Source organism: Myxine glutinosa, chromosome 3 (genome assembly GCF_964187855.1).
Source record: "Myxine glutinosa chromosome 3, kmMyxGlut1.1, whole genome shotgun sequence".
NCBI lineage: Eukaryota > Metazoa > Chordata > Myxini > Myxiniformes > Myxinidae > Myxine > Myxine glutinosa.
The window spans coordinates 107,763,362-107,777,071 of record NC_136263.1 but is presented as its reverse complement, the minus strand read 5'-3'; the positions used below and the strand labels follow the sequence as shown (position 1 = coordinate 107,777,071).

Here is a 13,710-nt window from a genome sequence, read left to right as displayed (position 1 = left end):
AGGGAGGAGTGTGATTGAAGTGAGTGTGGGAGTTTGTTCCAGAGGCGGGAGAAAAGAGGAATGAAAGAGTGAAGGTGAGCAGAGAGCCGAGATTTTGGCAGTTTAACCATCAGAGGGTGGCTGGCAGATCTTGTGCGACCTGTAGGAATATTTGGGGGACAGAGCACAGAGAGAGCTGGGGGAGCAAGGCCGGAGAGGAGTCGGTAGAAGACAGAAAGACCACCTACCTGCCTGCGGTGAGTGAGTGAAAGGCCCTCAGAGATAGCTTCATCGCGGGAGATTCCAATGATTCTGAAAGCTTTGGATTCAACAGCGTGAAGCCGAGCCAAGATAATTCAATATCCAACATAATTTCTGAATTCCATTTAATTCCAGGCTATAAGGTAACAAAAGGTGAAAATCTTGAAAGGGGGTGTAGACTGATCATGCAAAACCCCGTGCGTTTAAATGCTATAGTAAGCACCTCCTAGCCTGACCAAGCAGCAAGGCTACAGTTTTGGGTCTCATACAGTCGAAAATGCACGAACTGTGAAAAATAATGTCCATCTGCCACACGAGAACATTGTCCTCTGGCTTTTGGCATTTATCTGGCATTACCCTCTGTCACAAGCAAACGATTTTGTGGTCGGACCCAAAGACCCTTAAAGACCCCGAAGACCCAAAAACCCAGAGGACCAAAGGTACCAAGCTTCAGTCATGCCTTGACCACGATACTCCTCTGCTTCCCTCTGTCCTCAGCCAACTCTCTCCACTCTCCAACCACCCCCACCTTAAAGATACCCCTCTTTTTACACAATCCTCCCATCTCGACCACAGTCTCCCTCTTTTCCTCCTACTCAACCTAAGGAATGTTGCAAAACATTTTACCTTTTTTTCCCCGAATGCGTGCACAACCGTAACGGGTTCTCAGGGGAAAAAAAGGTAAAAGTTTTTGCAACACCCCTTACAGTCGTGGTATTGGCACCCTTGCACTCTTTTCAAATAACTCAAAATTTTTTCTAAAAACAAGTTGAAACTGAAAAGTATTTAGGCTCCACAATTATTTATTTCACTGTTAATATTACAGAAACTTTGTTTCTGATTCAGAACTAAATATATCCTTTTAAATCAGAAAATAAGAAGAAATGGCATTGACAAAATTATTGACACCCTCGACTTAATATTTGGTAGCACGGCCTTTGGACAAAATCAATGCAGTCAAGTGCTTCCTATTGCCATGAATGAGCTTCATCCACCTCTCTACTAGCATGTTGGCCCACTCTTGTTGTGCAAACTGCTCCAGTTCTCCCAGATTTTGAAGGGTGTCTTCTCCCAACTGCTGTTTTCAGATCTCCCCACAGGTATTCAATTGGATTTAGATCTGGACTCATTGCTGGCCACTTCAGAACAGTCCAACGTTTTGTCTTGAACCATTCCTGGGTGCTTTTTGAAGTGTGTTTGGGGTCATTGTCCTGCTGCAACACCCATGACCTTCGACGGAGACCCAGCTTTCTGACACTGGGTTGAACATTGCGCTCCAAAATGCCTTGGTAATCGCCTGATATCATGAGGCCATGCACACATTCAAGACACCTAGTGCCAAAGGCAGCACAGCAACCCCAAAACATCACTAAACCTTCTCCATGTTTGACTGTAGGGAAGGTGTTCTTTTCTTTGAAGGCTTCATTTTGTTTTTTGTAAACATAGAGATGATGTGCTTTACAAAAAGCTCTAATTTGGTCTCATCTGTCCACATGACCAGAAGGATTTTGGCTTGTTCATGTGTGTATTGGAAAACTCCAGTCAGGCTTTCTTATGTCTATCTCTCTCAGCAGTGATGTCCTCCTGGGTCTCCTACCATAGAACCCCCTTTCATTGAGTTGGCGACGGATGGTGCGAGTTGAAACTGTCGTACCTTGTGTCTGAAGGTCTGCTTGAATCTGTTTGGCAGTTGATTGAGGTGTTTTCTCCACCATTCAAACAATCCTTTGCTGAATCTTCGATCAAGTTTTCTCTTGCGGCCACATCCAGGGAGGTTGGCTACAATGCAATGGGCCTTAAACTTCCTGATAACATTGCGTATGGTGGACACAGAAACATCAAGGTCTCTGGAGATGGACTTGTAGCCTTGAAAATGTCCATGCTTGGTTGGATACAATCTTGTGTTTGACCTCCTCAGACAATTCTCTGGTTTTCTTTATTTTCTCCATCCTCATTGTGGTATACACAGTGACACAAAACAGCAGAATGACTCCTTTTCTCTCTTCAAACTGGTTGAATGAGTGATTTTTATATTGCAGGCACCTGCAACTAACCACAGGTGAGTTCAATTCCAAAGTAAAGGAGAATCACCTGCTTGAAATATAATTATTTCTAACAACATTTAAACGGTGCCAATAATATTGTCCGGGCCATTTTAGGATTTCTGTGTGGATAAAGCTAAGATTTAGTAATTATATCAGCTTTTTTTATTTTGTTCCACTGCAATACAAAGAAATACATACGTGGATGCCAAAATATATTTTAATTTCAACAATGTTCTCGAATAAATGGTGCATTATTTGAAAAACGTGCAAGGGTGCCAATATTTTTGGCCACGACTGTATTTACTAAATGGCCAGCCCATCTCAGCCGGCATTTCACCAATCTCTCCGTCAAGTTCATCTGCATATATTGAGGTTGTAGCGGTTACCGGAAGCATGACACAATTACCGTGCACCGGCCGATGACGCAACCGGCGAGCGGTCACGTGTCCGGACTCGCCCGGGCGTGTCCAGACTTGCCCTTCTCGGGCGAACACTTGCCTTGCATACCACGCCCCGTCGAGAGGCGTGACTTACCTATTTTGCATACCACGCCCGGCCTGAGAGACATGGCTTTTGTGTGTTCAGTTTGCGATATAAATTGCCGCCCGTTCAAGGGGCGGATTCAGTGTGCTTTTGAGTTCTTTGGTTTTGAGCTAAATAAATAGCTCGGTGAAACTTCGTTCCTGTGTCGTCCATTTTGTCTGGCTTTATCGTGCGAGCACAGCTCCCACAATTGGTGACCCCTTTCTAAGTACACGGCGATGGAGTCAGCTGTAGTTTTGAAGCTCCCGGGATTTTGGGAGTCGCACGCGGCGGTTTGGTTTGCTCAAGCGGATTCTCAATTCGCCCTGCGGAAAATTACGGAGGACACGACGCGCTACCATCATGTGGTTTGCGCGCTCACCGCCTCCACCGCTGCCCAGGTCCTGAGCGTCCTACAGAACCCGCCGAACGCCGACAAATACGGCGCACTCAAAGGCCTACTCCTCGGTGCGTTTGGACTCACGGAGACCGAACGAGCGCGACAACTACTACACCTCCCGGAGCTGGGCGAAGCCCGTCCATCCGAAAGCATGCACCACATGCTTGCTCTTCTCGGTGACCACAGCCCGGACTTCCTCTTCCGCGAGCTGTTCCTCCAGCGGCTACCCCGGCAGGTACGGTTAGCTTTGGCTAACTCGCCCATCACGGACCCTCGCGCCCTGGCCAAGGAGGCCGATAAATCTTTCTCGGCCAGGCGACACGTCGGAGCGGCCGCCTGGGACCCTGGGCCGACCGAGGCAATGCCCGCACCACGACCGGTGCCTCCACCGGCCGAGTCCGCGCCACTGACGCCACGACGCCCCGTCGACTGACCCCGACGTGACTGCCGGAGAGCCTCCACCAGAGCGGACCATGTGCTATAACCACGCCAGGTTCGGGCAGAAGGCCAGAACGTGCCACCCACCGTGCACTTTCGGCAGGTCGGGAAACGACCAGGCCGGCGCTCGCTGCCTGCCATGAGCATCGGCCATTCAGGCAGCCTTCTGTTTATCACAGACACGGAGTCCGGGCGGCATTTTTTGTGTGACACCGGCGCTCAGTTGAGCGTGATACCCGCCTCGGTGCAGGACAAACAGGCCGCGCTGTGCGGCCCCGCCTTGGTCGCCGCAAACGGCTCCTCCATCCGCACCTTCGGTTCGCGCAGCGTCGCATTCTGCTTCGGGGGCCAGCGCTTCAGGTGGGACTTCATCACGGCGAACGTGCCCATGGCCTTGCTGGGTGCAGATTTTCTTTGCGCGCATGGGCTTTTGGTCGACGTCAAACGGCGTCGGCTCATCAACGCGGAGACCTTCAGCTCGCTCGCTTGCTCATTGAGCGGCTCCGCTCCGACCAAGCTAGCCTGCGCACTCCCGGCCGTGGACGATTTCACCCGTCTACTCGCCGAGTTTCCCGCCCTCACGCAGCCGACGTTTTCGGCCGTCGCCGTCAAGCACAGCGTCGAACACCACATCCTGACCACAGGTCCACCGGTCTACGCCAGGGCTCACCGCCTCGACCCGGCCAAACTCGCCGTGGCGGAGGTGGAATTCGACGCGCTGGAGCGATTGGGCATTGTGCGACGCTCGAATAGCGCGTGGGCCTCGCCCCTGCACATCGTGCCCAAACCGGGTGGTGGATGGCGACCATGCGGCGATTACCGCCTCCTCAACGACGCCACCACCACCCCCGACCGGTACCCGATACCACACATACAGGACTTTTCCGCCCGTTTGGCGGGGCGGGTGATCTTCTCCAAGGTCGACCTTATTCGGGGCTATCATCAGGTACCTGTCCGGCTGGCCGACTTTCCGAAGACGGCTGTAATTACACCTTTTGGCCTCTTCGAGGTCCTCCGAATGCCGTTCGGCCTTAAGAACGCGGCCCAGGCCTTCCAGCGGCTGATGGACAGTGTGCTGCGCGATCTCACCTTTCTGATTGTCTACCTGGGTGACATTCTCATCGCCAGCACTTCCTGGGCGGAGCACCTTGTCCACCTGCACACGCTTTTCGAGCGACTCGGCCAGCACGGCCTCATCATCAACCCGGCGAAATGCCAGTTTGGCGTAACGGCCGTCGACGTCCTGGGGCACCGCATCACGAAGCGCGGGGCCGTCCCGCTGCCTACCAAGGTGGAGGCACTCACAAGTTTCCCGTGCCCCCGCTCCATTAAGGCCCTACAGGAATTTTTGGGGATGGTAAATTTCTACCACCGGTTCGTGCCTCGCGCCGCCCAACTCATGCGCCCCCTGTACGACGCCCTCCTGGGCAAGCCGGCCAAGCACGACGTCACCTGGACCAGAGAGATGGATGCGGCGTTCACGGGCCCTAAGCTGGCCCTCGCCAACGCGACCATGCTGGCGCACCCGGCGCTCGACGCACCCATCGCCCTCACCACGGACGCTTCCGACTACGCGGTGGGCGCCATGCATGAACAGTGGGTGAACGGGGCTTGGCAACCGCTGGCCTTCTTCAGCCGGCAACTTCGCCCTAACGAGCGCAAGTATAGCGCTTTCGACCGTGAGCTCCTCGGCCTTTACCTGGCTGTTCGCCATTTCCGCCATCTTTTGGAGGGCCGCCCGTTCACGGCGTTTGTGGACCACAAACCCCTGGTCTTCGCTATGGCCAAGGTTATGGAGCCGTGGTCGGCCCGCCAGCAGCGCCACCTCTCTGCCGTGTCCGAATTTACGACGGACATCTGGCACGTCGCGGGCAAGGACAACGCTGTGGCCGATTGCCTCTCCCGGTCCGGGGCGAACGCCGTCCACCTGGGTGTGGACTTCGCCCGCATGGTGGCCGACCAGACCGCCGGCCCCGCGGTGCAAGCCCTCCGGACAGCGGACACAGGCCTGCGGTTGGCCGACGTCCCCTTCGAGAACACAGGCACAGTTCTCCTGTGCGACGTTTCCCTGGGCCAACCTCGCCACATCGTGCCCACCGGATGGCAGCGGCACATTTTTGACGCCCTCCACGGCCTTTCCCACCCGGGCCGGAAAGCATCACAGAAGCTCGTGGCAGCAAAGTTCGTCTGGCACGGGCTCCGTAAGGACGTCCGCGACTGGGCCAATGCCTGTGTCGCCTGCCAGTGTGCGAAGGTCCACCGGCACACCCAGGCCCCGTTGGCACCATTTGACGTGCCCACGCGGTGCTTCGACCACGTCAATGTGGACCTGGTGGGACCCCTTCCCTCCTCGCAGGGCTTCACCCACCTCCTTACGATGGTGGACAGGACCACCAGGTGGCCGGAGGCCGTCCCGCTGGCATCAACAACATCCGCCGACGTGGCGCAGGCCTTCATTGGCACTTGGATTGCCCGTTTCGGCGCGCCCTCGGACATCTCCTCCGACAGAGGCCCGCAATTCACCTCCGAGCTTTGGGGCGCGGTCGCCCAGGCCTTGGGGGTCAAGCTTCACCGCACCATGGCCTACCACCTCCAAGCCAACGGCTTGTGCGAGCGGTTCAACCGCTCGATGAAGGCCGCTCTCAGAGCCAGCCGCCAGGACGACGGTTGGGCCGACAGGCTCCCGTGGGTCCTATTGGGCCTCCGAACGGCCCCTAAAGAGGACCTCCAGGCTTCCACCGCCGAGCTGGTCTACGGCCAGCCACTGCGCGTGCCGGGCGAATTCATCCCTGATGCCACCGGCCCCTGGTCCGCAGCTCGCCAACGCTCAGACCTCCAGGAGGCCACCAGGAGATTTGCCCCCGTGCCCACGTCCCACCACGGCTGCCCCCAACCCCACGTCCCCCCAGCACTTCGCACTGCGGAGTACGTTTTTATCCGGCACGACGCACACCGGGGACCGCTCCGGCCGCCGTACGATGGACCTTTCCGGGTCCTGAAGAGGGACGACAAGTCATTCATCATCGACATCGGCTGCAAGCCGGACCGCATCTCCGTGAACCGCCTCAAGCCGGCCCATTTGGACCTCGACCAACCTCCACGGTTGGCCCTTCCTCCACGACGGGGCCGTCCCCCGTCAACCAAGCCCCCCGCCCGACCATCCACCGCCACGCCACCTACCACCCCCACACGAATCGCCAGGGGTCGTTTCAGCCGGGTCATCAGGACCCCCCTCAAACGGACTCTCCCGGTGCAGGTTAATTCTGGGGGGACGCATGTAGCGGTTACCGGAAGCATGACACAATTACCGTGCACCGGCCGATGACGCAACCGGCGAGCGGTCACGTGTCCGGGCTCGCCCGGGCGTGTCCAGACTTGCCCTTCTCGGGCGAACACTTGCCTTGCATACCACGCCCCGTCGAGAGGCGTGACTTACCTATTTTGCATACCACGCCCCGCCTGAGAGGCGTGGCTTTTGTGTGTTCAGTTTGCTATATAAATTGCCGCCTGTTCGAGGGACGGATTCAGTGTGCTTTTGAGTTCTTTGGTTTTGAGCTAAATAAATAGCTCTGTGAAACTTCGTTCCTGTGTCGTCCATTTTGTCTGGCTTTATCGTGTGAGCACAGCTCCCACAAGGTCATATTAATTTTTCCGAGGCAATGTTTACTTCAAAACGAACAGAATTTTGCTGCCCAACCTACTGTCATAACAGGAGGATTCGCACACTCCTTAATCATTGAGGTACGACTCTATTTATCCCATAGAGCTGAGTATTCTCTTGCTCGTGATAAAGTGCTCCACCACCTCAAATCCGCCCCTCTGTTGCATGGAAGTATTGCAGGCCCAACTAGCTAATAAAAAGCAAAAATCTCTCTGTCTCTCTCTCTTATGCACAGCCACATCTTTTAAGTTACAAACTCCAAACTCGGGGTACAAATACAACTTTGTGGGGGGGGGGGGGGGGGGGGGGTTACCATAGGCTAAGTGGCTACGGTCTCATGCGGGGACATGGGAGGCCAGAAGGGGGAGTGTAAATTCTCTATGTAAATGTGTACCATGTAGCGCCACCTGCTGGTTGAGCCAGAGTATTACTATTTCCTTTTTTTACCTGAGCAATGCTGATGTTAAAGCACTCTTCGCACCAGGTAAATTTGTCCTCTTCCCTCTCCCTCCCTCCTCCACCATCCCCTGTCCCTCAGACAACGCCAGGTACTTCAGCTAGTATGTATATGCATCACTTCAATCAAATTATATTGTCCTTTTATCAACGACCGAGTGTTGACCTGCCTGAAGTATAAGATGTCCGGCGACGACTGAACTGTCACGAGCTAGGAACAACAACTTTAACAAGAGTGGGTCAAAAAAGCATCAGGTTGGATCTGGTTATAGTACCATGAAAAGGTGAAGTTTTGAGCACAGACATTTACAACTTTGTTCTTCGAGCAACTAGAAATTAAGCGATTAAAAAAAACTTAATTGGACAACTATCATTGTCGTTCTAAATGTTGTAGTAATTATGAGGATTTCACTTTACTCAGACTCACGTGAATGACCACTGCCACACTTCCCAGTGGAATTGAGAGCATAGCTGCACGTCTTCACCATGGCATCATATAGGAAGTCATATTTAAGATCGTAAAAGATGATTTCATGACTTGATGCAGTGTATGCAGCGGTAGTGCTGCGGATCATTTTGGCTTCTGCGTAGAGGTCCACAAAATATACATCCACATCTCCTATGGCGGCATCCCATTTCACAATCACTGCTTGCTTGCCATAGCCAGCAACCTTGACCGAGGAAACATCTGCAGGTTCTGACAAAATAAAAAAAAACCAAAAAAATAAACCTACATTGCATCCGTTCAAATGTTCATCTTCACCTTTTTCAGCAAAGTTCATCAGAGTACTGTGGAGTCTCATTAGATAATAGCAAAAGATAACATCAAACGTAAAATTACTGTTACTAGGGCATGCCCGTACATGGGTGCCCGTTCCTTGCCAAAAAAAAAAAAAACGCTACCCGTACGCTCTACCCCGCCCGTACGCCCGTACGCCCGTAAACAAAAAAAACAACGCTCTTCGCTTCCGCCCTTCGCTCTGACTGAATTGGGAGAAATAATGCGCATAAGAAATCGAGAAATTATTATTTTCTCCGGAAGAAATCGAATTACGAACCGTAATGGCGCACGCGCTCGGCTCGGCTCGCTCTCACATCGGCCACGCCTACGCAACAACGCGTTCTGTGATTGGCTGCCGGAAGTGCAGTCTTCACTGTCCGGAAGGTCGCATATCGCAGTTACGATGAATCGCAAATTAGTTTTAATTAGTTTTAAAACATAGTTGAACGCCAACATAGTTTGCCAACGTGAAATAAATGAATACGCTCTCAAATGTGCCGTCCGAGGCAGAGTCTGTTCGCCACGTTCGGCACACGTGATAGCTCGCTGCTCTCTGATTGGTTGAATCGTTTTTTGGACATAGCTCGGTAACTACTTCTCCGATTAATATGAAACCTTGAAAAGGCACATCCTCGGGTCCCCAGCAATATACCTGGCAAGTTTAAAGTATATCGGACCGGTAGTTGTCGAGAAACAGCGGTCACAGACAAACAGACATACATACATGTCAAGAAACAACTCTTGGCTCTTAAAGAAGTTCCACCAACAGCCTGAGAACGACGGTCTTTATTAAAACCAACTTATACAGATCCGGAGGAAAGCGAACATCTACAGCACGACTTGCCCTCATGCCACGTTCAGCCCTTCCTGAAAAATGCAAAGATTCACAGTTCACTTAAATAGGAACACGATTATCAGAAAATCTCCGAGAGAACAAAGGAACTGGCGAGAGTTCCTCCCACCGTTATCCCTAGCCCCCACCGTTATCCGCTCTGTCATTCGGGGGAGTGCAGCACGCACCTTATCATTCGGACCAGATGTAGTTTCAAAGCTCCGAGGTGACAGAAAATGTAACTCACAGAGAGAAGAGTGCATGCTTGGCCCAGATAAGACCATTATTCAAAGGTTTGTGTATACAATCCGAGCATTTTACATGAAACTACACATTCCACGCGCGTATAAACGTCCGCCAGCCCGCGGCTCGAGGCGCCATCTGCGGACCGAATGGAGAGAGTTTATGACCGGGCTTATCTTGCATCAAGAGGGCACACGGAGGACGAGCCATCCGTCCAGCACGAAATGCATCGAGTACTTTCCCATTTATACTAAAGAGGAGCGGAAAGCCCTTTATTCACTTATGAAAATAGCATATAAGCAACATTAAAATCATAACATATTGTTGCGAATATGGAATTTGGCCTCCATATCCGCTTGTAAATATTCCCCTATTTTCTCCAATACTCCCCAACTTTCCCCAATCCCCCATTCCCTAGTCCCATTGCATGTATATAACAATCAGTAGAGCCGACCTTCCCCTTATTCCCCCATTAAATGTCGTGCCCAGGTCCACCGCACCACACGTAGACAACTTTCGGACATCTTCCTAGTTATTCTTATTCTATGTCAGTTAAGGCCTCGTTTCCATTAATTATGACTCTTCGTTGCACCAGAATGTGATTATATGGCATCAGTAGTGAGTTTAGGACCTTTCCCATACCTCCTTCCATCTTCTTCCCCAACAATTACAACAACAACAGAGGAGATGGCGGCGGAGCGGGGGAGGATGCGTCCTCACACCGGCTCGATTAGCTCCAGACCATGCGCTCCACGGGGTTACCACGAAGGGGCTCCTTGTCAGCTCCTCGTCAAGGGCGGAGCCTGGTAAACCCCCCCGCACGCACCCAATGAGAAGCAACGTGCCGATTCCACGAGGCGGAGCTAACGAGCCGAGGGCGTGTCACTCCCCGCCGGATATACGCGGCCCCGCGCCGGATGTGAGGAGAGATGCGCACCCAGCTTGGAGAAGGAAAGCCACCTGCGAGCGCTGAGTCAGATGCGCCCCCAGCTTGAGCAGACAAGACGCCATCCGAGCGCTGCGACCTCCCCGCATCTTTGGACCGGACCGTACTGGACCCTGCTTTGAGCCAAGAGTGCACCTTGAGCCATCGATACCCGCTGTCCTTTTCATCAACCCCCGTGTGAGTCAGCCTTGTCCCGTTTGTCTGTCGTCTGTCCGGGGTTAATATAAGAGTGTGTCTAAGTGCCTGTCTTTCTGTGATTATAACTCTAGCCCCTGTAATCTGACCTTTCCGTACGAATATAATCTCCTCCGGAGGTCTTGAGAACTGAACCCTTGGTGTCGTATTGTGTTATTGTAATCCAGCCGGGTGTCTTCTTTTTCTTATTGAGCCAGCATCGCGCGACTTCGTCAACGTCGAGTATAGTCGGGTAATTTGTGCGGACACGACGGCCATTCCGCTCGGCCCACTTTAACATCAAAGTCGTGTCTGTAACAATTGGTGTCGAGGAGTGGAATTCGAACCCGGGACTAAATTTATTAGGCCCAAATTGGTAACAAGTAGAATCGATTCGGAGCGCGTTTCCCGCGCGAAATTATAACGGCGAAATTTGTATTTGTTTTACGAAACTCGAATTTTGCAAGTCGCGCTATGGCGGATCAAGACGGCTGGGGTCCGGTAGGGGAGAGTGAAGCAGGGTCGGTCCAGGACCAAATTGAGGGACGCGAGGAGAGCGAAGCAGTGAGGGCGGCAGGGTCGCAAAATAGCGTGGTCGCGCACGTGGGTGTAGCGGCACCAAATTTAGCCGCGGCCGTGGTCGCGGTAGCCGAACCCGAGATGCCAATGAATTGGAACCTGTTTATGAAACAGATGATGGCCTTTATGGTAAAAACAGACGATAATTTCAAAGGGATGGGAAACCAAATGGGGGTAATGAGGGACGAAGCGAGGGGTACCAGTGAGGGGTTAGACAATAATTTTGAGGAGTTAGACAAGAAATTTGGGAGGTTAGACAATAATTTTGAGGAGTTAGACAAGAAATTTGGGAGGTTAGACAATAATTTTGAGGGGTTAGACAACGGGATAAAAGAGGTGAGAAATGGGTTAATGGGGGTAGAAAACAGAATGGCCGCTCAAGAGAATCAGATAGAGGGAGTGAAACATGGGTTAACGGGGGTAGAAAACAGAATGGCCGCTCAAGAGAATCAAATAGAGGGAGTGAAAAATGGGTTAGAGGGGTTAGAAAACAGTATGGAAGGCAAATTGAGGGACATGAGGGACCAAGCGGAAAGGGAAGTTAAACAAATGGAGCAGCAGATAGAGGGGGTCAGAATGGGGGTAGAAACCAAACTGGATGCTCACAGGGAGGAAATGGAGCAGATGAGGGTGGCATCTGGGCAGGAGATGCAAGTGATGGGAGAGGAGATCAGAAGAGGAGTGAGTGAGGAGGTCGGAGGAGTGCGCGAGGAGGTGAGGCACTGTGAGGAGCACATGGAAAAGGAGGTGAGAAAGGGGACTGTAAAGTTACAAGGGGGCATAGAGGACCTGACGCAGGAGGTGGAACAGCTGACGGAGGGACAAAAAGGACTAACGGAGCAGGTTCAAAGGAACACTGCAGTATTAGGAGGTTTAAAAGCGACACAAAACGACATAAAAAACGACTTAATAGCGACAAAGAGGGAATGTCAGATAGTACGTGAGGGACTGACAACGAGGTTGGACGAGGTGATAGAGGTAATGGAGACGAAGGACCGGCAGGTGAGGACGCACCTGGAAACGGTCAAGGTAGCCTTAGAGGATGAGCTTGAGGAGACGTACCGGGGAATAAAAGAGGTGAAGCACAAATTAGAAGAAGTGGAAGAAGGGATGAGCGAAATTAAGAAGCGACGGAGAGGGGATAAGAAAGAGATAAAAGAGGAGATAAAAGAATTGGTCCAAAGTCTGTGTTTGGATCGTGATGATGTGCTCATTAACCGGATGAGGGATTCGCAGGTGATGGAGGAGAAGCGAAGAGGAAGAGGACCCGGTGTAAGTGGTGACCAATATGGTCGTGCGTATGATGCGCCAGGGGATTTAAGAAGCTTGGGGGTCGAGATAGACCCGGGTGTTCGTGAAAGGCCGTTGGTGAGGTGTGTGACAGGTCTGGTGTGCGAAAGAGGAGGTGTGCGAGAAAGTCCGACTCTGGGGTGTGTGAGGAAAAAGTGCGTGCCAAGGAGTGAGTGTGCTGGCGAGAGTGAGTCGGTCGTAGCGCGTGTGCGAGGGAGCACGTGGAAGCGCGGTGTGGTGAGTGTTACAGAGGGTGTGACCGGAGAGTGTGCGCAAGAGTGTGCGCGAGAAAGGTGTGTGACGGACAGGTGCATGAGGAAAGAGTGCGCTGTCAAGAGTAAGGGTGAGTGCGCTGTCAAGAATGGAGGTGAGAGTAGTGAGAGTGACAAGGAGAGTGAGCTGGTTGTGACAGGTGAGCGAGGATGCACACCTGGAATGGTAGAGCGTGAGTGGGAATGCACGCTGGAGTTGGTGGTGAGGCACATGGTTGGGTGTGCGAATGAGGGCACACCTGTGATTGTCACAGAGGAGGTGACCGAGGAGGGGGCGCGAAGCGGTGTATTGGTGAGGTGTGCGAGCAACGAATGTGTGCCAAAGTGTTCGGTGGTCAGGTGTGTGACCAAGGCTGTGAGTGGAATGGGTGTACCTGGGTGTGTAAGGAAGGGTACGAGGAGCATGGGCACAGCTGGATGTGTGAGCAAGGAACGGGCTTCGGGGTGTAAGCATGCAGGTGAAGCATCGACGTTAGACGGGGTAGAGTTTAGAACGACTTTTAGCCGAAGCAGGCCCTCGGTGCGTGCTGGGCCTCGCTTTGAACGGCCGCGTCCGTGCTCCACTAGGTGGAGCGGGCAGCCCGATAGGAAGGGTCGTTATGGCGACCACGTTTTGTTGAGACGTGCCGGCAGGTCGAGATCGGGACATTGGATGGCTCCACGCCGAGGTGATGCGTGGGATCTCGGCCCGGGTAAACCTCCTTCCCTGCACCGAATGCGGGATGTATCCAGCCGCTGGCACAAAACAACCAGCATTCATTGTTTGGCTTTACGAAGCCGGGCTTTGGACAGGAATTGGCGCACCGAGAGGTATTAGTGAGCCGACTGGGT

General features: G+C 52.7%; 1 protein-coding gene across 8 annotated transcripts in view; it reads right to left on the bottom strand.

The window, feature by feature from the left end:
* LOC137413458 (receptor-type tyrosine-protein phosphatase H-like) overlaps window positions 1-13,710 on the bottom strand; it is a 308,008-nt gene that overhangs the window by 138,322 nt on the left and 155,976 nt on the right. For all 8 annotated transcript variants that reach the window (XM_078774403.1, XM_078774405.1, XM_078774399.1 and 5 more), the window contains one exon: window positions 8,190-8,459. In XM_078774403.1, the coding sequence (XP_078630529.1) occupies window positions 8,190-8,459 (270 nt within the window). The remainder of the gene's footprint in view (window positions 1-8,189; window positions 8,460-13,710) is intronic.